At 37.8% G+C, this 27,617-nt stretch overlaps 1 protein-coding gene across 4 annotated transcripts in view; it reads right to left on the bottom strand.

Annotated features, from left to right (window-relative positions):
* Nucleotides 1-27,617, bottom strand: part of fam131bb (family with sequence similarity 131 member Bb) — a 51,364-nt gene that overhangs the window by 5,145 nt on the left and 18,602 nt on the right. Inside the window, exons 2-7 of one of the 4 annotated variants that reach the window (XM_081388576.1) lie at nt 19,025-19,062; nt 14,222-14,327; nt 11,664-11,888; nt 10,034-10,174; nt 6,464-6,768; nt 4,128-4,382 (exon numbers count right to left, since the gene is read on the bottom strand). In XM_081388576.1, coding sequence (XP_081244702.1) covers nt 4,128-4,382; nt 6,464-6,768; nt 10,034-10,174; nt 11,664-11,888; nt 14,222-14,321 — 1,026 coding nt within the window. In that variant the 5' untranslated portion in view covers nt 14,322-14,327; nt 19,025-19,062. Of the gene's footprint in view, nt 1-4,024; nt 4,383-6,463; nt 6,769-10,033; nt 10,175-11,663; nt 11,889-14,221; nt 14,328-19,024; nt 19,063-27,617 lie in introns of those variants that run through there. The other 3 variants (XM_081388577.1, XM_081388578.1, XM_081388579.1) reach the window with 3 other exon arrangements.

Genomic DNA, 27,617 nt, shown 5'->3' with positions numbered 1-27,617 from the left:
ATTCTGCGTCAAAATCCGCTCTGAACAGCTGGAAGCCTGGCAGATGTAACGCTGTCCGGAAAGGCTTGATTCAACCAGATTTCCATAAAACAGAGCAGCAGAGTTTGAAAAGTCTTTATTTGTTCAGGACTGGAGAAGAAGTTTGTCTGTTTTGTTGGGGAGGGAGTAGAGGTTTGCCAGATGGATGCTAAGCAACACGATTCTAAAGCTACACTGTCGAAGCTTGACTAGCGCGCCAGTTCGCTTCCCATGCTTGCAAACCCATTTTGTGTGGTGGTGCGCACAGTAACTTTGGCTCCACTTCCGAAGATGCACGACTTCGAGGCGATTATGACCAAGCAGGTACGTCTTTACCAGCATCTTACCAACACCCAGTTTCAGTTTGTCTAAACGAATTGCTTACATTTTACAAAATGAGCCTACACTAGCAGAAATAATCCCTTTTAATGAAAATAAAGGTCAATGTTTAATATAATATTCATGAAATTAAATGAAAACGTTTAATTAAAGTAGAAAATATTTAAGAGATTTGTTGTTTTACTTAGTTTAATACTTATGTTCTCATGTCCATATTTTTTTGTTGTCACAAGTAATCTAAAGGTTTACTGGGTTTTACACGATTCTTTGGTTCATTTGAAGTGTGGAATTGTTGAAGTGTAATAAAAACAAACATCATCATATGTGTACATTACTACTTCTCATCGCTGCTTCCTGATGGTTTAGAGGACAATTAGTCAGAGTCGACCTCGTCACTTCAAAGAATAGTCCAACGGTGAGCGCATCAAGTATAAACTCCTCGTCCGTTTGGAGAGGTAAGCGCGCAGTCAGCGAAGGCTCGAGGTGTGGAGCTAGGCGAAAGTAAACAAGAATTTAGAGCACTTGAGCAGTGCCGCTGCCCCTCCAACTATATTGTCTAGCAAAATGTCTGAATAATCAAAAACCGATGATAGATTGAGTGGTTTGTAGTTGTACTGCCGAATGTTCAGCAGTTTGTCCCTGTTGAAACTGACTGTAGGAGAATAAATAAAAACAGGTTCATCTGTGGTGCCAGTATAGGACTGTCGTTAATGACATCATGCAAAGGTGGTGGAAGAATAAGTTCTGTTAATTAATCGATTTGGGGTCACAATTAATGTCATGCACCATCTTCAAAAATGGCACTGTTTGATATGTTAAAATATATGGATTGAAATTTATATATTTTTAAAAGGAATGAAAGATATATAATGTACAGGCCGAGAGCATATTGGTGATGATGGAACGTGCGAATTTATTTGACTAACAAACCAGCAGAAACATTGATTCAGCCAACAGTCTTAGTTTGGGGCTGGGACTATGCTTTTGCCTGACCAAAAGGAGATGGGTGGAGTGTTTGAAAAACCTGTTTGAAAAGTCATTTTTGCAGCTTCCTATTAGCACAGAAATTACACACTTCAGCTTTAATGCTGGAAAAGTTGTACACAGCAGCTCATACCTGACTGCAACAGTGAGAGGAGTTACAGAAAATGTAGTCAGGATTCATACTTTTCTAGCTGCTGACAGAAATAGATGTTTGTTAGGTTTTAAATGATAAATCAATAGATTCAGTATACTGTAAAAAAAAAGACAATATTAGGATCAGCTTTATTTTATCATAATACTATTATAGTATTTATTATTATTTTGAATTAACTTTTATTTTTCCAGTTTTTCTTAGTTTTAGTTTAAGTTTTAGTTATTTTGTTATATGCATGTTCCATTTTTATTAGTTTTAGTTAATAAAATGAATTCGTTTTTGTTTTAACATTTCTTTTTAGCTTTATTTTTTTTATTTTTTCAGTTTTAGTATTTAAAATTAGTTATTGTATTTCAGTTAGTTACCCAGGCAACAATTTAAGTTCCCTATTAGTCAGTCATGTTCGACGTTCAGATTGTTCATGCGCTTTGCATGAACTATCGAGCGACGAGCATATCAGTACAAAGTCCTCCCCTTTGGGCTGTCCCTGTCGCCTTGTGTCTTCCCGAAAGTCATGGAGGCGGGCGGCCCTTGTTCCTATGAGGGACTCCTATGGGGCTCATACTGCCCCACTCGCGAGAGCAGTTGTGTGAACACAGGGACCTGGTGCTCCAGTACTTCAGACATCTGGGGCTTCGGGTCAATTGGGAAAAGAGCAAACTCTCACCCGTGCAGAGGATCTCTTTTCTCGGTATGGAGTTGGATTTGGTCAATCTGACAGCACGTCTCACGATCGAACATGCTCAGTCGGTGCTGAACTCCCTGAATTCATTCAAGGGCAGGAGAGAGGTTCCACTGAAACGATTTCAGAGGCTTCTGGGGCATATGGCATCTGCAACCGCAGTCACACTCGGGTTGCTTCATATGAGACCGTTTCAGCAATGTCTTCACGGCCGAGTCCCGAGATGGGCATGGCAACGCGGCACACTGGGTGCGTGCCGCATTGCCATGCCCATCTCGGGACTCGGCAGTCACCCCAGCTTTTGGTGACAAGCTGGGGACAGTCACCCCAGCTTGTCACCAAACTTTCAGCTCATGGTCAGACCTTGCGTTTCTACAGGGAGGGGTTCCCCTAGAACAGGGATCAGCAACTCCGGTCCTGGAGGGCCACTGTCCTGCAGAGTTTAGCTCCAACCCTAATTAAACACACCTGAACAAGGCAATCAGTGTTTTCAGGATTACTAGATAGATACAGGCAGGTGAGTTTTTATCAGGGCTGAAGCTAAACTCTGCAGGACAGTGGCCCTCCAGGACCGGAGTTGCTGATCCCTGCCCTAGAACAAGTGTCCAGGCATGTTGTTGTCTCAACAGATGCCTCCACCACCGGCTGGGGTGCCATGTGCAACCAGCGTGCAGCCTCGGGCTCCTGGACAGGACCTCGACTGCACTGGCAGATCAACTGCCTTGAGTTGGAGGCAGTATGGCTTGTACTGCTCTGGACGGACAATACTGTGGCCGTTGCGTACATCAACCATCAATCAGGGTGGTCTACTCTCCTGTCGCATTTCGCAACTCGCTCGCCGTCTCCTCTGGAGTCAGAAGCACTGCGGTCGCTTTGCGCCGTTCACATTCTGGGCGAGCTCAATCGTGCAGCCGACAAGCTCTCACAACAGCCCACGCTCCCGGGAGAATGGCGACTCCACCTCCAGACAGTAAAGCTGATTTGGAGACACTTCAGGGTCGCACAGGTAGACCTGGTTCCCTCTCCGGACACGTCCCACTACCAGTTATTTTACTCCCTGACCGAGGGGACCCTTGGCACGAATTCTCTGGCACACAGCTATGCAAGGTCAGGGAGAACGAGGAGCAGGTCTTGTTAGTTATGCCGTACTGGCCCAACCGGACATGGAGGGATACGTGTGTTTATCTGCTCCACAGGTGAGGTGACATTAGTAACCTAAATGTTTTTCATCTAATATTTCTGTTTTATTTATTTCAGTTTTATTTCAAAAAACGATATTTTGTATCGTTTTAGCTTTAGCTAACAATGACATCACGGATTTAAGGGCCAAAAGACAATGCCGTTTTGGGGGCCTGAAAATGCAAACTTTTAAAAATGTTTTTGAAAAAAGGATACAGTTATCATCTCTGCGTAAACTACAAAACCACGAATTTGTTCATTATGTGTTCTGTCTATATATGCATAGTGTTTCTTTACAAATTGACATCGCCAACTACTGACCTGGCATGAATAATGCAATGTTTTTAGTCGTTTCGGCATTTGTGTGAACAGGGATTATTTTGACAATGTTGTTGCCTGTACGCAGAAAAATGCAAAGGAAAAACTTTTCCATCTTCTTTGTTGTGTAAACATACCCTCAGACTATAATTGTCTGTCATGTGCATAATCATGTTCATAGTTAATGTGATGAACTACACCTGTGATATGTGCTATACACTCTGCTATGGCGCCTGTGTGAACTGACTTCATACATCCACTAAAAATATTTTGGGACCAGTTGGGTCAAAGTCATTTCTTTCATTTCTCATTCAAGTTAGTTTTGAGAAAAGATCAAACATCAATTGTTTGCAGATATCACTTGCTATTTTACTTTTAGTGCAGTGACATTTAGATATGTTTAAGTGTGGCATCAGTGTCATTTAAGGGCCACTTCACTTCTTTCCCACTCACTTTGATCTCTTCCTCCTGGGCTTCCAGTAAAGGTGAGTGATCTGTCGTCACCTCCTCTGTGGGGACTGTTAGATTTCCTTCTACTGTTACAGGCATGCTCATGTAGCCCATCATGTCTGCCTGATAGGTCTCTGTCCCCACTGTCCCCCACAGATCCACTAACGGGGGATGAGTACGGGAGGGCAGGCTGTGGATGGTGCTGTTGGGAGTAGCTTGTAAAGAATGAGTGGCACTGTGTAGTCTTTGATCCAACATCTGCAAATAGAGAGTAAAACAGCTCAAGTTTCCATTGCAGTAACAGAGCACAATAGTGAAAGCCCACTCTTTCAGCTTCCTTTGTTTTCCCAATAATTTTCTAAATTTAAAAAAAAAAATCTCTATGCCAAGAACCAAAGCAAAGAGAAACCAAAATGACAAACTTTGATTACAGAAAAAAAAAATGAAACTCGTAAAAATAAAAAGATAAAGTATAATATTTAAAATTAATTTTATTATAAATATGATAAGGATTGATTTATGCATCTCATAAAACAACAGCAATGACATAATTGAATCAGCAATTATTAATAAAACTATTGACTATAAACAATTTTTAGTAAAAACAATATTTGGAAAAAAGTTAATTGTGAAATATATATATATAGTTTTTCATCTAAAATTTCAGTTTTTTTATTTCAGTTAACAGAAACAATTTTGTATCGTTTTAGCTTTAGCTAACAGTAACATCACGGATTTAAGGGCCAAAAGTCAATGCCGTTTTGGGGGCCTGAAAATGCAAACTTTAAAAATGTTTTTGAAAAAAGGGGATATATGTATATATTTTACATTTATATGTGAGTGTGTGTGTGTGTTTATGTCATCATATTTAAATTTTCATTTTCTTACTCTATAATTTTGTCCTGTTTTTCAATAAAATAATCTATATATTTTCAAAGCAAATACATTTTTGAGAATAATTTTAATTTAATTGAAAAGTCTAATTTTAGATAAAATGAGTGAGGTTTATGCTTAAATTAAAAAAACTATATTTGTCAATACGTTTATTTGTCTTATCCTATTTTCAAATATTTTTTCCAATTCATTTGTAATATTTAAATGGCTGATGGGATTTGTTGTATTAGATTCCCCATTTGCTCCAGTGAGACTTCAATTACTGTGACGATCAATGGCTTCTGGTTAATGGCTGGATGATGGAACATGATTAAGTTTTTACTGCTCTTACTGCTGATACTAAAGCCGTTGTTGAACTGACCACCGGGACTTGTGCTATTTCAGCACAAACATGATGCTGTAGCCAGCAGAGCAAGAGATGTTGTTGCAGAACACACAAATGAGCTAATTGGAATGGTAATTTTGTACCTCACCTGTTGATACATTTGTATCTGTTAATGATCTGTTGCAGCACAGCCTTATGGGAGACTTATGTTAATGTGCCAAAAACTATTTTTGCAGAGGCATATGGAGGATACATTTTATGACTCCTCTGTTACTAATACAGGAGATGATTGTGCAGAGACTTATTTCAATCCTGCTTTCATGCCACACGCATAAGCAGTGCGTAAATGATGAAGGCTCACATTTTACTTTGTGTTTCGGCTACAAAGCTACGGTTCTGTACAAAAAAAAGTCATTTCTTGGTTTCCACATTGAGAATTTCACGGGCATAAATTATAAAAGGGTCATTTTGTTAACATTTTTTTTCTGTAACATGAACTAACAAAGAAAAAGACTTCTAAAGCATTTATTAATCTTAGTTTAATTACTAATACATTATTAAAATCAATAGTTGTAAATTTTAATATTTAATTAACATGAGCTAACAAGTTGTATTTTTATCAATTAACGTTAATGATGAATAAATACTGTAATAAATGTATTGCTCATTGTTAGTTAATGCATTAACTAATGTTAACTAAAGGGACCTATTGTAAAGTATTCAAAAATATAAAAAATGAAGCATTAAGAATTTATCTTTTTTTTTTATTTATTTTTTTTTATATTATGATAATGTATCACTAACAGTTTTAACTTTATGCCTCGTAAAAATTATCCAAATTAATTTTAATTCAGATATGATAAACATTCTGGTTACAGAAGTGTATTGATTCAGTGAATTTGCATTTTTTTTTACATATTTTTTAATAAATTAATAATTCCGGACACAAAGAGTGTCATGATTTTGACCTACCAACACATCAGCACCTGTTCATGTGGATGATGAAATAAATATGCACATCACAGCTTACGTGTGCAGCGTGAAACAGGCCTCGTGGGATTTGTAGTTTTATGACTCTGCCCCAGCAGAGGCTTATGGGAGTTGTAGTTTTGTGACTCACCTGTGACTGTTGTTGATACTGCAGGAGCTGCTGCTGCTGGTATTGTTGCTGCAGGTGCTGGAACTGATGTAACTGGTTCTGATAATGCTGCTGTTGCTGTTGGGACAGGAAGTGAGCTGCAGTACTTGGGTCATATCCGCCCTCAGTCCCGACTGCCATGACATATGAACCAGTGGCAGGAGAGGCCACACCTGACTGTTCATTACTAATTGGCTCCCAAGCATCAGAGGAAGAAAGGCAGTAAAGACCTTGGGAGACGTAGCTGTGGGGCCAAACCTCTGCAGAAGAATGGTGCACTATCTGGTCTGTAAGAGCAGATAAAAGAAAGAGAGAGAGAGAGAGAGAGAGAGAGAGAGAGAGAGAGAGAGAGAGAATTACAAATGAAAATTGGGTGGGTGACATTCGGTATATTTTTCTCTCAAATTTGAATCTTAGATCATTTGTCACACAGCCTGTGCTGATCTGAGCTGGCGTCTGGTGATTATTACACGGGTATTATAAATAAATAAACGGACATGAAATATTGATCTGAGTTGGAATTCTTTTATTATGTTAGAAGAAAGTGAACCCAGAGTGACATGAGAGAAATGAGACTATAGCACAGCTACAGTATGAAGGAAATGAGTTGCCTGGGTTTAATGGTCAGAATGTCACGACTGACCAATCAGAATCAAGTATTCCAGAGAGCCGCCATCAATATTATTGATGAGTGTCTTACAAATAGATTGGTTATAATGAACCTCTTCAAATGAAAATAATATATTCTTTAGTCACAAAAGTATTCAAAGTAAAATCAATCATTTTGTTTTAAGTTTCATGATTTGGCTGCTTTGATTCACTTTAATATTATAGTCAAAACTCTTACAGTCCAAACTTTTATGATGCTTTGATTGGACACAATGAGCAGATGTTAATTTATTTGAGCCCACATCCATACAAAGCTTTGAGATTTCCATTATTTTTTCTTCAAATCAAATTCTGAGACTTTTCAGCCTCATCTGAATGCAACAGCAAAATGATATCTGATTATAAAACAATGTTGAATAATAATAACTGCAAATTCTATTTCTGTCGTTGAAATCTCTGGCTTTAGCATATACCCCATGGCCATCATTGTGAAATTAAGATGAGTGTTCACTCACTTCACCCTTCTGGCAGTGCAGAAATGAGGTTCTTTATTTACTGAGGAAATGGCTTTTGTAATGTAGCATAGCAACACTCACTCGTACACAGACTGCCCACTGAGTTTATTCTTCTCTTGCCCTTTTTCTCTCTATAGACCTTCTATGGCAACATCCTAACTGGAATGGAACCTCTTAAACGACTGATTTGTGCTCAACGGCAACCAACTTCACTCACAAATGATTGCAATACAGGTGACTTAAGATGAATAATGCAATACTATAAACTAATACTATACTAACTACATAAATAAAAATAGCACACACGTTTTGGGTCAAATAGTCATTTTTATATTTTTTACATTTAAAAATTCTTCTTGATACTTTAATATAATATATATTTGTAATGTGTATGTTGTGTTTTGGTTTTGTTTTCACTCAGTTCCCTGTTCTGCTTTGCCTGAGTCATGTTCCCTCGTTAGCTTTCCTGGTTGTTAATTAATAATCCCACACCTGTTTCTGTTCTAGTTAATTATCTCTCCTTGTATTTAAGCCCTTATTTAAGACTTGTTTATATCTCCTGTGGATTTTATGTGTGATCGTTGAGTTTATTAAAGACAATTTCCTTGAATTTCCTGTGCCGTGCATGTTGTAAAGCCACACCATTTTGTGAATATAATATAATGTTTCTTGAGAAATCAGAGTTACAGAATGATTTCTGAAGGATCATGTGACACTGTAGACTGGAGTAATGATGCTGAAAATTCAGCTTTGCATCAAAGGAATATATTCAAATTAAAATAGCTATTTTGAATTGTAATTATATTTCACAAGTGTTTACCATTTAATAATATTTAATAATAACTGTTTAAATCAATTCAAATAAGCAAGCCTGATTAGAATAAGAGATTTCTTTAAAAAACTCTTTTAAATTACAGACCCCAAATCTTTGGATAATATATATATATATATAATACATAATGTTTTATAGCCTACAGAACATTTTTTTTACTCTTTATCTGGTGCTAGAATTCGTTCATTTTTTTTATTTTTTAGCAGATCGGCTGGCAACAATGCAGGTAAAAACAATCTCTCTTTTGGACTACTTAATATTCGAACGCTCTCCAACAAAGGGCCTCTGGTGTACGATCTGCTGTCTGACTGTAAGTTTGATTTCCTCTGTCTAAATGAGACCTGGGAGAAACCCACGGATTTCCTGCATTTTAACAACTGTTCCTCCAGGGTGTGTTTTTGTCTGTAAACCCTGTGCCAATACTCCATAAATATAAATGAAATGTATCCCAGTTAACTGTGTCTACATATTCTTCATTTGAATCCATTGCCCTAAAAATCAATGTGGCAATCCCTACTATTCTCACTACTATTTACCACCCGCCAAAGACCAGCGGCAATTTTTAAACTGAACACTGAGTTTTTGACTTTCATATGTTCTATTTCTTCTATTATTATTATTATGCTCAGTGATTTTAACATCCATATAGATTAAGTCAGTAATACAAGCACAAATGAATTCCAACTTAAAGGCTGTCATTTGGAACGACTAGTCTCTCAGATATTCACTCTCAATTTATCTTGCCTTACCACGGTATACCCGTGACCACAATGGGAGCTAGAACACTCTCCCCCTTGATATTCGCAAAAGTGATAGTCTCTATACTTTTAAATCTTGTCTCAATACTCACCTTTTAACTCAGGCCTTGGGTGTCATGAAATGCATTATTATTATTATTATTATTATTAGATTTGTTCCATACGTTAAAGAGAAAGTACCAACTGGATTTGCAAAAGCCTTTTGTTCAAAACCCCAGGGGCTGCGAAATATTTACAGTTTTGTTACACCTCTGCCTTAGCATATAGCATAATTATCACATTATCTGTCTGTAACATGCAGATGGCTTTCATTGTTCTGAGCTCTCATGTGAGTCTGTAAGGCTGTACTGAACTGTTCAGTGGATTAGTTCTTGTTCTCTTGAGAGTCACGGGTCCCTGACCTTTAGTTATTCATTTATTCAAAACCCAATGTGCGCTGCATCCCAAATAAGCTGCAAAATAGTAATCCCACCCTCACTCTAGGGGGCTTTCAATATAAAGTTTTCTTTGGAAAGAAACCTTTTAGCATAGGCTTAAATAAAAAAACAAAGGAAAAGGTCTAATTTTTCAGTCGTTAAGGAATTAGTCAGGGATTTCAATAATTTCCTTTTACACATATTTGAGCTGAGATGGCAAAGTTGTTGAAAGAAAGTGTTTGATTGCAGTTGATGACAGCAAGTTGCCTGAATAATTACTGCACTCATCAGGGCTCACAATGTGACACGGAAGTTTTGTTACTAAATTGATTTAATTCCTAAGTTTCCAGCCTAAAGCACAGTGGGAAGAGGTACGGTTATTCTCTGAGCTTGCAGTGCATGCTGGGAACTGTAGTCAGTACCTCGGCTGGTGATGCTTTCCTGGTTGGCCTCGCTCAGGTGGGCTACGCTCCCCTGATTAGATCCCACGCTTGTGCTCTCCCCATCCATAGAGCTCCAGGCCATCAGCGTCGCCTCAGAGATCGCAAACTGCTGAAGCACACCTGACAGGATTCAGAATTCACGGTTTAAAGTAAGAATCAGTGAGAACGCGGCAGTTTCATTTTTGAACTTAATTTAGGCCTAATCCTGGCTTAATCTAAGCCCTGTCTGTGAAATCAGGCGAATACAGATTAAGATATGATTCAAATGTACATTGTTCACAAGGTTGGGATCATGTTTTTTTTTTTTTTTTTTTTTTTTTTTTAAGAAAATTTATACTTTTGATTCAGTGATTAAAAGTGACAGTAATGACTTTTACATTGTTTCATACAAATTCAATTTCAAAATGCTGTTCAAATATTAAGAAGCACAAGTGTTTTCAGCTTTGATAACAATAAATATTAATAATAATAATTTCTTGAGCAAAAAAACATCATATTAGAATAATTTCAGAAGGACCATGTGACACTGAAGACTGGAAAAAAAAAATTCAGCTTTGACACAAACAGACTTGAATTCCATCAGTTATTCTCACACCTAACCCTTAATCTCTGTCACCGGACTGTTGAAATACTATAAAGGAGCCTCATCATCTCAGATATGGTGTCATGAATAAGAAATAGCGGCAAACCTCCCAGACACATTCCCAGCATTCTCATAGTCATAAATAAGGCATGATGATGCATTCAGGTAGCAGGTGCACTTAATACGGGGAGTGCAATTTCTCACACCTGATGCTGTACGAAATAGCAAGAATATTCAACACAGAAGCCTACAGCATCCTAAAGCATAATGGTTCACAACAGATGTATGAAAGGTGCACTCAGTATTTTTGTATGTTGTGTTGATATCCGATATAGCAGTTGTAAGGGAGTCACACTGTATTAGTGTTAAGCACTTTTGAGACAGAATGAATTGTAAGTTACATAGAATATATTGAATTTTAGTGTAATTACATTTTGTTTCGGTAAATATGGAGCAACTTTAACAAATACACATTTGTATATGTTTTGTGGCAATTAAAAATGATGTGAACATTCTATTTCTATCCTTAAAGCTGCTAAATAAAGGAATGCCTTGCAATTGATTAAACCCTCTTAAAATGACAGTCACCTCAAAAAGGAACATTTCATCATCATTGACACACTCTCATGTCGGTCCAAATGTGTATGATTTTCTTGTTTCTGTTAAACATAAATTTTTCGGTTCCCATTGACTTCCGTCGAATTTTTTGTCCATACAATGGAAGTCAATGGGAACCAAACATGTTCGGTTACTAACGTTCTTTAAAATGTATTCTTTTATGTTCAACAAACGAAAGAAAATCATGTGTTTACCACATTTACATTAACACATTAATACTGTAATAATGACAATAATGATAATAGTTATTTAAAGGAGTGTAATAAGGGTTAAAAAATAAAATTTCGAGGGTAAGGGTAAAAAAAGAAAAGAAGATTCACTAGTATAGATGTAAAATCTAGCAGCTTCCTACTACTCAGTATTTTTGCGTGGGTCTTTCTCTCAATCATGTCTATATGCGTCTCTGACCTGCAGCGAAGCGAGCCTCCTTCTCTCCGTCACTGAGGTCGCTGTATGCATCATTCTCCAGCTTGCGCTCTTGTTGGAGGTGCAGACTAGAGGCGCGTGCCCCTACTACGCCCCCCACGCCCACCGTCTGCATGCCCCAGTTCTGCCACTCGATCATGTGTGCCACGCGCCCCTGGGCCATCGCTGTTGGCTTCGTCACCTTGTCCTTCATGGAGCGAGACACTCCTGAAGTGGACGAATAGACAGAGGGTAGATGATGGGATGAGAAGACAGCGAGAGGAAGAAGTTTTTTTGATTAGGGAGAGAGGGAGGGGAAAAAACAAGATAGAGGAAATTAAGTCAAATATACAGTACAAGATCGCATCTGGACTAGTGCTGCGTCCGAAATCCTTACTGTATAGTAGGTACTACATTTGGTTTGAAATTTACTTTGCAATTGTTAAAAAAGTACTTTCTATATAGTATGAATGTGTGTAGTATGAATAAAATGCGGACTTACTACATCCGCCATGTTTTAATTGTCATTCGACCTGCAGCGTCAGTTACATCGCTTCATCTCCATTCACAGATGGCCTCATGGGATAAAAAAAATGTCCATCGAATGCGCACTTCAGAATCTCGATGGAAGTACCTAGGTACTTTTTGCCTACTCTTTTATGAATACTATTCTGACATACTCGGCTCACATACTGTTTTTCGCCTACTATATAGTATGGAAGTAGGCATATTCGGACGCAGCGTAGGTACGGGGTTGATGTAACATGGAAATTAGGAATAGATTAGCATGCTCAGAGGTTGTGCTAAAAATAATCACGTCTGTTTGCTGCACTTAAGGTCTGAGTTATAAAGTACCTGTCATTTTCTACTATCTGTTATGATTGTTTTAGTTTCACTGATTATTATATAGAAGTATGTCATCCACTGGCCGAGTGGTTTTCAACCCTGGTCCTATGGCCTACACACACCACTCTACACATTTTCTATGTCTCTCTTATCTGACACACTCAGGGGCCGTTTACATGATTCACTGTTTTCAACTAAAAACTGAAGACTTTTTATGCGTTTTGGCTCTTCATGTACATGACAATGGCGTTTTGTGGGCCTGAAAGTCAGGGCCTGACTTTTGAAAATCAGGTCTCAAACTGCACGTTTTTGAGAACAATGCCACGAATTTGTGAAAACAAACAGTGACATCATGCGCAACTGTAAAAAAAAACAAAAAAAACGTTGCTGCCTTAAATTTTTAAGTACAATCAACTTGATGTTTAAGTCATTTCAACTTAAACTACATTAAACGGACTTAACTTGTTTTAAAAAAAGTTAAAGCAATGTAAAAACATATGTTGTCATAACTTATTGATACAGTGTGTGTATTGCGTGTTCAGTCTATGCGTAGTGTTTCTTTACAAAGTGACATTGCCAACTACTGGCCTATCAACAAAATACAGCATTTTTAGTAGTTTTCGTGGATCTGTGTGATAACGTTGTCGTCTATACTCGAAAACGCAAAGAAAAAACTTTTAGTTTTTAGTACATTCTTGTCATGTAAACGTACCATTAGTTCAGTTCATGAAGCTCTCAACTAATGAACTGATGATCTGAATCAGGTGTGTTATAAAAGAGAGACATACAATTTTTTGAGTGATGGGTCCCTTGGACCAGGATTGAAAACCACAGATATAGGCTAACCAGCGTTAATATTTTGTTTGAGGTAAGGAAATGAAAATGACTTTGATAATGAGATGGTTATGGTATGGAGAAATAAATAATCAAGTTTTAGTGACAATGGAAAGGAGTGGGAATTTGAAATGACATCCTTCCACACTAATGAAGATCTGCACACAATAATAGCCTGCATTGCTCTCTTGCATTTTCTCTTTTATTAGTTTCAGCTTATTAAATGAAGCTACATCTGTAATAGACTAAACCGGGGCTGTAACAATCTGTTTAATAACCATGAAATCTGTGTGGAGAACTTATATAAGATACTGAGAAGGAAAAAAATCAATTGCTCTTTGCTACTTGAACACTTGAGTCTGTGTTTTTCTGTGTTTTAACCCATGCATTACTGCAAACATACAGAGTTAATTCAGAGATTTCTCAAGCTCTTAGGTTATACCTAATGAAATGATGAACATGAATTATCAAAGTTCAAGAAGAGGATCTTTCAGAGAAGGCTACACACTGCACTGCACATAACTGTACAAAAACACATGAGTCTGAGAAACGACAATACTAAAAGACAACACACTGGCTGAATCTCCGCACTTCACTCCACAAGCACTTAACATACAAAACCTTCCGCTCCCATCAACCACTGCTTAGGATAAAATGGAAAGCCATATGACAATGCATTGTGGGAAGCATATCGCTTGTCAGGGATCTATTCTTATTTGGATCTTGGAATTCACCAATGGCACGAGCCATTGGAGAGTGTTGTAAATGGAAACGGGTGGTGAAAAGGGAAACCCATAAGGGTCCATGTTGGCTCCATCTCCTCCAACTCAGTCTGGAGTCAACATGGGGTCATTTTACCATTTGACAGGACAGACACACACCTGACACACCTGTCAGAGAGGACTTAGCCAGAGCGCCGATTCCATAGGCGTTGGAGTTCCGCTTCTTCAGCCGAGGGAGGATTGAGGTCGTGTCCTCCATGGACAACTGAAATGAAGGAAGGCATTCAAGAGAGAAAAATGGGACAGAAAACAGGAAAGGTGAAGAAATAGATGGTTTTGGTGGAGCAGGATGCGGCCAGAGCAGAAATGAAATGCAAAATTTTGAGTGTGGCATTTTATGGGAAGGAAAGAGGTGACAAGAGAAGTTGGGTAGAAAAGTTAACACAGTGGTTGCTAGAGGTTGTGAAACTACATTTCCCAACAGCCTTAATCTCTGTCCATTTGCATGGTGGGAAGTGTAGTCTTTTGTCATTTGCATCCGCAATAAACTACTAACTACTAAAGCACACCAACAAGTCATCGCAAAAGAGAGACAGATCCAACGAGGGAATGGGGTGTGAGATAGAAGACATCTACTGTGATTCAGAGGAAATAACAAAAGGAAAGGAATGGAGGAATGATATTCACAACACTTACATTGATTCCTTCCCATGAAAAGTCTGTTCGGCCATGCTGAGAGAGAGAGGAAGGAGGGATGGGGAAAGAGAGGGATGGGGATAGACAGAGAGAAAGAGGAGAAAAGAGCAAGAGAGACGGCCACAGAGAAAGGAGGAGAGAGAGGGGGATCGTGACAGAACAAGGCATTTTAAAAACATGTGAAGTTGAAGGAGAAATAGAGAAATAAAAAAGAACGGAGAGAAAATCAAACTGAAACCAATTTTTGGTCGAACTAACAGTGAGGTGGAATAAAGCTGTGATTAAAGGAATAGTACAGCCAAAAAAATCAATTCTGTCATTATTTACTCATCTTCTGTTTGATCCAAACCTTTCTTTGTTCTTTGAAGAACAAGAAATTCATAAGAATGGTCGCTGCACTTATACAATGAACTGAAACTGAAGCTTTCAGTCACCATGAAAGTATCATAAAAGCTGTCCATCCAATCTAAAATGTCTTCTGCATGATATACCAAAATGTATTCACTGATACACTTCCTTTCCAGTGACCAGATCACTGAGATGAACAAGAACTGGACCAGTCTCATTCAAAATGGGTTTATCAATTGATTCATTAAAAAGATCAGACTCAAAAGAGAAGTAAATTGGACATTACTAACGTTTCTATAAGCTATAATGGATGTCAAGATTTTCAGTGAATACTTATTTTTTTAACAAATTTTGGTCTGTTCACACAAAGATGATACATAACTGAAAGCTTCAGTCCATGTTTATTGTCATAGAATGGAAAAGAGCAACCAGACGTTTATTTAACAATTTCTCCTTTTTTGTTAAAAAAGGGGCTATTGGAATATGAGGGTGAGTAAATGATACATTTTTGTTTTTGGGTGAATGTTTCATTTAATTTTGTTTGTTTTTATGTACTATCAATGACAGAGTTTGATAGTGTCAAGGGAATAACTAGATTTTAAGATCTGTGAAAGAAAATATGATCAAATATGATCAAATATATAAATCACAAAGGTGATGGCTGGGTTTATATGTGGTTGCAAAGTTATTTTGAATTGTTTCATCAAATTGCTATGGAGTTAGTAGCATGTTCTGGATGGTTGTTAGGTGGTCCAAGTCAGAAAAGCCTGTCTTAAAGTCTATGACATCTTGGTTCCTAGATATGGCTCAGTCTACGAAAGTTTTATCAGTTTCATTATCTGTGAAAAATCACACATCTGATTGTTTAGAAAAGTAATAGCAAACATCTCTCCTCAACAAGCCACAAGAGTTGACGTATCATTCATGTCAGCAGCAGAAACGGTGCAGGATGAGTTACATGCCAAAGTTTAATACTTAAGGTTTAGGGTTTGTTCAAATCCCTAACCGTAAGTATGAGCAATAGTAATAGTGAAGTTTGCTTTTGGCAGACAGACAGGAGCATTCTAGTAAAAAAAAATTCTACATGAAAACCTACGGCCTCACACCCATTGCATAGACAGACTACTGCAGATAAAAGCAAAAGCTTATGCTGAGAGCAAGACTATTCCTATATAGCCTAAAAAAGAAACTGTTGTATGGTTGTTTTAACAACACTGATGCAGTAATAAAGAAAGCGAACACCTGTAGTCAGTCTGTGTTGCAGTCATGGTGGGGCAGAGAGTGAATGCTGTTATGGACTGTCTGGTACAGTCAACTTACTATTTTTACCAGTGTCAATGGTAAAGCGATACACTGAGGTTCAGGGGCTGAGATCACTCCCAGAGAGCAGTGCTTACTTGCTACAGATGAGATGTTTTGTATTTCTAGCACAAAAGCCTGAGGATATTTTGTCGTTTTCGACAGAAGCTTATTTGTAGCGCTTAAGGGGTGATTTGCTGTCAGTGCTGTCATGGTATTTGCGGATTGAATTAGATCCCGAGTAATATGAAGTCAGAGCAATGCTAACATTATTGGAGAACTGTTCAGAACTTTCTGAAGAAAAATCAAAATGAACACTATTTTCTTTTCTTAACATGTTCCTGATCCACAGATCCAGGGTTGGTCCAAATGAAAAAAAAAAAAAAATTCGCTTTCTTCAAAATGATAATTATAGCCTATCTCGGATACTGAAAAATATTCAGTGTACAAGAATTCGGAATTATTATAATTTTTTTTGTAGGTTACATTGTTACACCAGTAGGCGGCGACACATGATTGTCTTTATAAATCAGTCATTTGATAGCCTGGCAAGCCAGACCTACATCAAGATGATAGGTCTGGAAACTCACCATAGTCACGGCTCAATCCGAGGGGCGGGATAAACGGCTGTCTTTCAAATTCCCTCTGCACGCAATAGGACAGCGCTTCAACCAACCAGAGCGTTTTCCCAACAGCGGAGCTTAGTTGATAGATTCAACTTTTGCCATATCTGGCCGGCAAAACGACGAACACATCTTCCTTTTTTTAAGAATGACTTAAGTGCCGTTCTTTGCTCTTTTCTCAAAGAAAAACTTAACTCCAAGTCCTCCAGAGTCGCGACCAAAGCCGATTCGAAAGACCATTGTTCTCCATCAGCAGCCGCCATTCTTTGTTTTCAAGTAGCAGCAGCCAGGTAACCGTCGCAACTCTGTCGTGTATGTTAAGCCCGCCCCCGCCTACTCTATACACAACGTGATTGGCCTGACCCAATCTGGGTTTTTGCAGCGAGAAGGTTTATTGAGAGTTGCTAGACTACCCTGGCTGCGAAATACATTTTGCTGCCGCTAGGGTGCGTCTAGATTTCTAGGCTAGTCATTTGAATCATTAGAGGTGCATTCCAATTTACAGGGTCCCTACACCGTGTTCACTGCTCCCTACTCCCTGAGCAGGGGATATCCGTTGAAGTGGACTTCGCTCATTCGGAACGCCCTGCACCGTCAAAGAAAAGAAAGGCAACGTCGGGGTCACGCACATTATGATATAGCATAAATTTTGTAATTACTCTCAAATTTAAAATCATATAATAGGCCTATACAAATACAAAACACACATTATAATAAATATAATCAAAACATTGCATTAAGGCCCGATAACAATAACTATAAAGATGACGATAAATATTTAGTTGTAAAAATCGTTCTTAATTTAAAAGAATAGCAGAGTTCACACCACAACTATAATGACAATGGCACATAGAAACAATAGTTGGAATCGCTTTCAGAACGATTAGAAACAATATCGTTGTAATCACTTTCAGAGCGATTTTATCCATCTGAAAAACGATAAAAACATTTGACAGCCAATCAGAATCCATCTCGCTTTAAAGAGCTTGAGCATTTAAAGGGCCAGACGATAAAACTGCACCACGTGCTTGGAATAAATAGACCGATATCTTCAGCTGGTGTGGACGCAAATATAGTTATCTTTATAGATATCATTCTTGGTGTGAACGGTCCTTTAGTCTATTAGTTTTATTAGTTTATTACATAGACTACTTGTATTAATGGACATTGCGGCTATTAATTGACAATTAACAGATTTGAAGCTGCAGTATGAATATCACTTGTTTTCTAATTTTTATATTCAGTCAGGTACTTCAGAACCAGAAAGGGGTGACACAGATGACAGAGGTGTGTGTATTTAGCCTACTTATTGATAAGAACATACTCATGAAGAGACCTTTTGAATTTCATATTTTCTGTCTTCATGTAGCAAACCCTAATGGAATCAGCTTCAAAGCTTGGAAAAAGAAGAGAGAGGAAGGAAATCTCTATGTATGCTTTGTGTGAGATAAAATGAATGTGCTTACTCTCTCAGATTTAGCAACAGTATGTAAGAAGACAGAGACGAGAGTAGGCGAAGAAATAAAAGCAAGCAATGTGATGTGTCATTTGTGAAACTGAGCATCCATTGAACAAAATCATCATCTTACCCTTAAGCACAGACCCAGAATCAGTCAGTGTCACTGCAGCTGAAGGCAAATACTATAAGCCTGCTTTCTGGGTCAGTTCTTAAGAATGCGAGGCATTGGAACACACAAACTTAACCAAAAATAAATGCTGACGACTAGAACAGCAAACCTACAAGCCAGCTCTGGTAAGCACTAACTACATGCGGTTAAGGTGTGCTAGCAATGTTTTCCTGCGGTTACGGAGGAGAGCTGGCTCACTTCCATAACTGAGGTAATCTCTTCCTGTTCTGGACACCTTAGCCTCCATCTTGGAGCAGGATGCTATTTTCCCCTAAACAGGAATATGTGGTGTGGGGTGTCATAGCGTGTCAGCGCTGTTGGGAGATTTGGTTCATTTAGTATGTAGGTGTAATCGGCAGCTTCCTTACCTGTTCCCCATCCTTCTGCACGGGAACTCCATCTGCTGCTGGAGAGAGAAGGAGATGCAAGGAAATTATAGCGGGGGTGCTTTGAGACTCAAATAGAAGTAGAGTATGTGGCTGCAATATAAATAAAAAAATGTAAATATATATTTTTTAAAAAATTGAGGAATTTATTAATTGAATCAATGCAGTCTATGTCTTCTACTTTCTAAATTACTGGAGGAAAAAAGTTTGATTTGAACATCACCATTTTAGTGATTAGTGTTGCTTTTGGCTGAGAACCTGGATCTTCTTGTGTTACAGAACTTGATTAGTTGCTCTGTGTTACTAGGAAAAATTAATCTAAGCATTAGATTGACTAAAGATGTTCATAACTTGCAATCTAAACTGCATGTGGCAATATTTCTGGGGCCCTAATGGCTAGAGAGTCTGACTGGGAATGCCAACACGATCTCATGAAAGTGCGTATCTATAGCACAAATGATATTTCTCGTATCATTTATACGCCAAAAAGAGTTTTTGGGTGCAAATGATACGCACTGTAAACCCCTTGGGTAGGATTAGGGATGTGGAGTGCGTGCATATTACACGCCATAAAGTGCGTATCATATGCACACGAAAACTGCGTATCATATGTACGCAAAAACTATTTTTGGCGTATAAATGATACGAGAAATATCATTCGTGCTATAGATAAGCACTTTCATGAGATCAGGCTCACTAACTTGGATGGGTTAAATGCAGGGGACAAATTTTGAGTATGGGTTACCATACTTGGTCTTCACGTCATGTCACTGTCACTTTTACAACATAATATGTGATAGTACAGAAACAATAGGCCTATTGGTGGGCACACGCAAATGTGAATACACACAGCCGGTACTGTGAAACCCTTTATACAGAATGCAGGAATAAGTAACAAAACTTTCAATACTGATGTTGCATACAGAACAAATGTATAACCAGTAATGCTGAAACATATACAGCTTGAAAATGAATGCATAAAATAAGCTTTGATGTAAGAAAAAAAAAACAGACATCTCTCATTCACACAAAAAGAGCAAATAGAGTAATGACAAAAACAGAGAAGCATCTTCAGGAATTATTTCAGATTAAACGATAGCAAAGCTAAATACAGCCGTTATTATAATAGGTTGTTGGAAGTTTAAGTTATATAAGTAATAGTTGTTAATAAATTATAAATTAAAAGCAGTCTGATAATTTGCAGTTTATTCAACTTGCAAATCCTATTCAATTTTAAACAATGTTGATCGGCTATGATTATCCACATAATCTGAAAGTTTCAGTATTGGTTTCGATATGCAACTGTCCATCATACTTGGTAAAAAGACTTAGCAAATATACTTTTATTTAGATTATGTTGATCTACATTAATTTGGGGATTCAATATGTAAGCATTTATGATTATGAATTTTAGCATTAGATGCAATTAATTATTAGTTTAAATATTTTAATTGATTCATAACCCTTATATATAGCAGTTGACCAATAGCAACTGTTATCTAATATACACTCACCGGCCACTTTATTGGGTACACCTGTTTAACTGCTTGTTAACAAATATTTGAGCCAATCACTTGGCAGCAACTCAATGCATTTAGGCAGGCATGGTCTACGATCTGCTGAAGTTCAAACTGAGCATCAGAATGGGGATGAAAAGTGATTTAAGTGACTTTGAACATGGCATGGTTGTTGGTGCCAGACGAGCTGGTCTGAGAATTTCAGAAACTGAAGATCTACTGAGATTTTCATGCACAACCATCTCTAGGGTTTACAGAGAACAAGCCAGAAAAAGAGAAAATATCCAATGAGCGGCAGTTCTGTCGGCAAAAATGCCTTGATGATGCCAGAGGTGAGAGGAGAATGGCCAGACAGGTACGAGTTGAAAGGCAACAGTAACTCAAATTGTTACAACAGAGGTCTGCAGAAGAGTATATCTGAACGCACCTTGAAGCAGATGGACAGCAGCAGAACACACACCGGGTCCCACTCCTGTCAGCTAAGAACAGGAAACTGAGGCTACAATTCACACAGGCTCACTAAAATTGGACAAAATTGACTCATCAGAATTGGACAAAGCCTGGTCTGATGAGTCATTGATTTCTGCTGTGACATTCAGATGGTAGGGTCAAAATTTGGTGTAAACAACATGAAAGCATTTATCCATCCTGCCTTGTATCAATGGTTCGAGCTGGTGATAATGGTGTGGGGAATATTTTCTTGGCACATTTTGGGCCAAATTGAGCATGGTTTAAACACCACAGCCTACCTCAGATTTGTTGATGACCATGTCCATCCCTTTGTGACCAGTGTAACCTTGGCTACTTCCAGCTGGATAACACGCCATGTCAGAAAGTTCAAATCAACTCAAACTGGTTTTTTGAACATGACAATGAGCTCACTTTACTCAAATGGCCTCCACAGTCACCAGATCTCAATCCAATAGAGCACCTCTGGGATGTGCCGGAACTGGAGATTCACATCATAGAGATGTGCAGCCGACAAATCTACAGTGACTGCGTGATGTTATCATGTCAATATGAACCAAAATCTCTGAAGAATGTTTCCAGCACCTTGCTGAATCAATGCCACATTTCTGAAGGTTAAAAAAAAACTGCTGCAGTGCACGCTGGGGACCTAAACACATGTCACTGGACATCACCTAATTATAGTTAATCTGTACATACACAGTAATTTCCTCCCACTGTTCACTGTGAAGATTATTGTGGACGAAAGGCAACCTAGAGAAACACTAGCAATGAGAGCAAATGGTTAGGGCCATCAACAACAGAAAATGACTGCATTGAAAGCATAATTGAATCAGATCCCAACAACATTCACCTGCCTACGTTCATGCTGTTCTTTCATTATCAGCACAGCTTGACCTACTGATAAAACACTACAACAATAGAGAGAGAGAGAGAGGGAGACTACATGTGGAGGTGGCAAGGGAGTGTTAAACTGGAATTCAAGTAAACAGAAAAGAGAGTGACAAACTAAACTTTCTATCCCCCAGTCACTGTAGCGTAACATTGTTATAGATTCCATTAGTTCTCATGCAGTGGCCCACTTCATAAGTCCCCTAATATCATAATTAAATAATTATGCAGTCCATCACCTAAACAATGATGGGATAAAAGGGATACTGTGGAAAACAGGTCACCTGTACTCAGGCCTCTCTCTGAATGATTAACGAATCCTATCCTTTTATTTATTTATTTTGCTCCTTCCTTACACAGACTAATCCTGATTCCACAAAAACTTAATTAAAGAAGGCCCTGTGCTAATTAAGCTTAAATACAGCTTTGGTCTCAGGGTGATTTCTCACATTATTAATGAGTAATATTCTTTCATATTCAGCCCTGACATGGGCTCGAGTGTGTAATCTTAAACTGTGCTAATTATGTGGGATATTTAGAAAGGATTTTGGTGTTGGTGACCTTTCGAACATGACCTTTTTTTTAGAGATGGTAATGGTTTTAGATAAACTTGATGCACTAGATGCACTGTTTTAATTAATTAAACAATGTTGATAAATAGATGAGATTGAAAATAAGTGCTGTTAAACTGATTTCAGAGCAGATTCAGTTTTTTATTTATTTATTTACTGAGATCCATGTCTGTTTTGAGGTCTTTTATATGCTATCTAATGTTCTTCTAAAAGTTAATGCCCTTGCTATTATGCCCTTAAACAAAGCCTTCATTTTGTTTTTGAGGTCTACAAGAATAGATTATTCCTAGTGAAGTGTAAATTGTTGTAATTTCTTGATGAATTTGGAATTTAGTGGTCAGTTTACTGAAATGAAGCAGCCTCAATGACGTATGTGGCTGACAAATGCGAACTCTTCGAAACATAAATGAAGATATTTTTGATGAAATCTGAGAGCCTTCTGTCCCTTCATTGACAGCTATGCAACTACCACTTTAAAGCCCCAAAGAGGTAGTAAAGTAATCCATGTACCTTTCTGGGCCTTGAAAGTGGTAGCTGCGTAGGCTGTCAGTCTTACTGGTTTGGAATGACATGAGTATTTAAAGGAACACTCCGACTTTTTGGGACTTTAGCTTATTCACAGTATCCCCCAGAGTTAGATAAGTCCATACATACCTTTTTCATTTCTGTGCGTTCTGTAAGTGTTATTTGACGCACCCACCGCTAGCCTAGCTTAGCACAAAGACTGGATGTAAATGGATAAGGTAGCATACTAATCCCAATCAGTGACAAAATAATGCAAACATTTTCCTATTTACATGTTGTGATCTGTATAGTCACAGCGTGTACAAATAACAAGGCTATATGAGACAGAGACCATTTTTAATCGTATAAATAAAAACTCCGCCCAAGTAGCTGTGCTCCTACGTCTAGTGAGAATATAGTTCCCAGTATTTATACGATTAAAAATGGTCTCTGTCTCATATAGCCTTGTTATTTGTACACGCTGTGACTATACAGATCACAACATGTAAATAGAAAAATGTTTGCATTATTTTGTCACTTATTGGGATTAGTATGCTACCTTGTCTTTGTGCTAAGCTAGGCTAGCGGTGGGTGCGTCAAATAACACTTACAGAACGCACAGAAATGAAAAAGGTATGTATGGACTTATCTAACTCTGGGGGATACTGTGAATAAGCTAAAGTCCCAAAAAGTCGGAGTGTTCCTTTAATGACAGATTTTTCATTTTTGGGTTAACTAACCCTTTAAGAAAGTTAAAAATCTAAAAAAGCATAATAGGACCCCTTAGCAAATAGCAAATCATGTTTCATGGCTGTGATGTAAAATAAAAGACTATTGGCTTTTTAAAAAGGTGATGAGCCTTTTGATATGTCCCACTCCAACTTCCTTTACAGAAAACATAATAAATAAATAAACTGTCCTTAATGCATTTTTTTATGTAATTACATTCATTTGTGTATGAAGGTCTCATGCATTACTAGAATAATTAGTGCAACCAAATATATGCCTGATGTTTGTGTTATACAACGAGGATGAAGAAATAGAAAGCAGTGCAGTTAGATATTTAAGCGGGGAACTGTTAGTTGATCTCTCTGTCTGGATGACAGAGTATCTCTGTGGTCTCTGGAGTGATGGCTAACGTTGTGACACACTGACCTACTGATACACTAACGTCAGCCATTTTATTCTGTCCCTTTAGAGATTACTCTCTGTCTGTCAAGATCAGGAGCCGGACATTATGAAGATATGTATCTGTCTGTCTGGTATATGGTTCAATTAAAGTCGTTTTAAAAGCAAAATTTGTGGCTATTAAGCTTAATATGTGTATTTATTTACTAATGTGGATATGCTGGTAGTGGTTCAGGAGACCTAGGCAAGATATGACTTTTTTTTGAGACTGCATGAAATTTGGCTGCAAATTGAGGTGGAGCACACATCCACAAGAGGAGTGTGGGGGATCCGCGCACTCGTAAAAAAGGTTTAATTTGAGGAGCACAATCGCTATATGAAATGAAATTCTGTTTCTGTCTTAGAGGGAAAAATTATCATGGTGAGATAGTTTAAAGTCTCCCTGTAGTCAATCATTTGATCCCTTAAAACTCAAATGTCATTTTGGTGATCAAAGATAAGCATTTTTTTCCTTGATAAGAATTTCTTAATGCTTTAAAATAGCTTGAATGTAGCCCTACACCCTTGCTTCATTTAGTATACACGGTTCTATGAATATGCAAATTAGCTCCGCCTCCACTCACTCACACCATCTCAGAGATCCACTCATTGATGATCACAAGTTGACGTGATTGGTTATACAAGATAGTTTGTGACGTCAGAAACACCCGCGACTTCAAACCGTGTTTTTGAGACTGTCTTTGGTTCACTGCAGTTTTAAGGAGAAAATACTCAGCAATGGTGTTGACTTATGAATTTGCACATGGTTTGTCTTAAAGCACATTAAAAACACCACATACGTATAAACATATAGATATAAACAATATTAAAAACTAATTTTGACCACAGGAGGACTTTAAAATAAAAAAAATAAACTTGCAGTGAGATATAAGTTAGCAATTGTGAGGAATAAAGTAACAATAAAAAAGTCAAAATTCTGAGATAGTCACATGCAAGAAGTAAATATGAAATTCCTAGAAACAGAGTTGCAATTGTGCAACTGGGAGATATGAAATCACAATTTTGATAAATAAAGTCCCAACTGTGAGAAATATTGTCACCATTCTGTTTTTTTTTTTAAAGCTCTGAGGCAGAAAGGACTTTCATCAAAATGGAGATGGAATGTGTGTACTGGATCAAACAGGGAGACTCTAGCATACAGGAAATTGAATACATTGACAATGAAATAGATATTTTTTTCTTTTTAGAATACAATTTAACCCCTGATGAGATGCCATTACTTGATCTAACTCAAATGCTATTTGGAGATAAACGCACTAAACAACTCTGACCATATGACTGATTTGATAATGCCTGGCAATTACAATAAATGTCACTCAAGTTGAAGAAATGATAATAGTGTCTAATTGTCTTTATTCACTCAAGTGTCCTAGAATACAGCAGCCAATTCAGTTCAAGCTGTGAATGTGTCAGATGCCCTTAATGACCTTGGATGAACTCAGCTAACCTGCACTGAACCAGGTTGATGATTCTATCTCTTTTTGTCCCATTGCTTTGTAACCAGGATGTCTGAATAACTAAACTCCCATGGTACAGTCCTGATGACTCTTTATAATTCACCAAAACCACAGAAATGTAAGCATTAAAGGGGTGGTTGATTATGATTTCACTTTTCTAACTTTATTTAGTGTGTAATGTTGCTGTTTAAGCATAAACAACATCTGCAAAGTTACAACGCTCAAAGTTCAAAGCAAAGAGAGATATTTGCTTTTAAAGAAATTGCTTTTTAAGGACTACAACAAATGACTGATAGGGACTACACAACATTCCTCCCAGGTTAGTGACATAACTAACCCTAACATTTACATAAACCCCGCCCCCAGGAACACGATTTATAGATTATGATGACAGAATATGCTAATCAATGACTAGAAGATAGTTAACTTCACATCAGCTACATAAATTCATCAACTAATGATTCAGAAATGTCCTGTTGCATTCTACATGTTGTCACTTCTTCTAGAGTCTCTCTATCATTGTCTGACTCCGGTTTGAACATAAAAGGCTAAAAGTTTTAGAAATTTTCAGTGCATGTCTATGTGAGGTAAAATGACACACACTTTTGTAGCTCCGCCCTCTGTGCTGGGAGCAGCAGCTCATTTGCATTTAAAGGGACAGACAAAAATGGTGCGTTTTTGCTCACCCTCAAAAAGTGACAATTTTAACATGCTATATAAAAATATATGGGGGGTATTTTGAGCTAAAACTTCATATACACACTCTGGGGACATCAGAGACTTATTTTACATCTTGTGAAAAGGGCATTATACCACCCTTTTAATATTCATCGTTAGCCTGTTGACGCTGCAGGGCTGTGTAGTAGCTCTCTTTCGTCTCCTCTTAGCACTTAATCCCTATTCATGTCATCGTCATTACATAGCGATTGTGATTTTCTGGTTCCTCCTTGACTTCTGACCTTTCACCTTTCACCTGTCCATTGAATTAATCACCTCTTTCAGATAAAACATATTTTCTTGATGTAAATCTTAAGGTGCCCAAGGCAGTGTGTGCCCTGGATAACAATACAAGCACGGACACACACACACATTTAGCCAGGATTAACACTTCATACACTTTATACACATATTTCTCTCACATTGTAATAGCCCTTAAGCTCAGCTATCTAGATAAAGACTAAACAAAAGTGACTGCATTTACACTTTTGTATTCGTGAGCATTGCAAACTGGGATTTGAATTACTCACAATAATATCAACCATATGCCATACATTTGTTGTGGATTTACAATGCCTTTACAATCACATCCATTGGTTGCAAGAAACATTCTGTTTTGTTTTCACTGTGTTCAGGTTGAGGTTTTGTAAATCTCTCTAAGCTTCCGTGTTAAATTTTTTTTTAATCATGCCAAACAGAGTTGGAACTTGCAGCTTACTGAGCAATTTTCAGGTTTCCTGGCACAATGTGTATTTTAGTAAGCTGCTTTACTGAATGTCGGCGCTGGACGGTGAATCCTGAAATAGGATAACAAAGGTACAAATTATACAATCACATAAACAGTACTGTAGAGAAACATGCCTCCACTCTCTTTTATATGTATGGCAATACCAATTTAAATCATTCCATCTCTTCCATCAAATTCTATCTTATTCCATTAAATCATGGAAATTAACCCTGAGTGATATTTGCTAGGGTTTTCTGAAGGGATTTTTGTGTGTGGTTGCTTGGGCATTCTGAGTGGTTGTTGAGGAGTTGTGAGCGGTTGATATATCAATTCAATATAAGACTATGGGACCTTTTTTGCACATTTTATCATTAACCTCTAATCTGGCTCTAATCTGATTGGCTTACTTTTCGCAACCTCTGAGGTCATGTTTACAAGGTCATACAGCTGGATTTGCCAGGTTAGTGGGTTCACCGGTTGTCATTGCTTGCACCACTTACCGGAAACACCCCACAAGACATGCTTCTAGATATC

The sequence above is a fragment of the Scardinius erythrophthalmus genome (assembly GCF_964197995.2).
Source record: "Scardinius erythrophthalmus genome assembly, chromosome: 16".
In the NCBI taxonomy this organism is placed as follows: Eukaryota; Metazoa; Chordata; class Actinopteri; order Cypriniformes; family Leuciscidae; genus Scardinius; species Scardinius erythrophthalmus.
The sequence above is the reverse complement of the archived record's forward strand: the minus strand, read 5'-3'. Positions and strand labels throughout refer to the sequence as shown.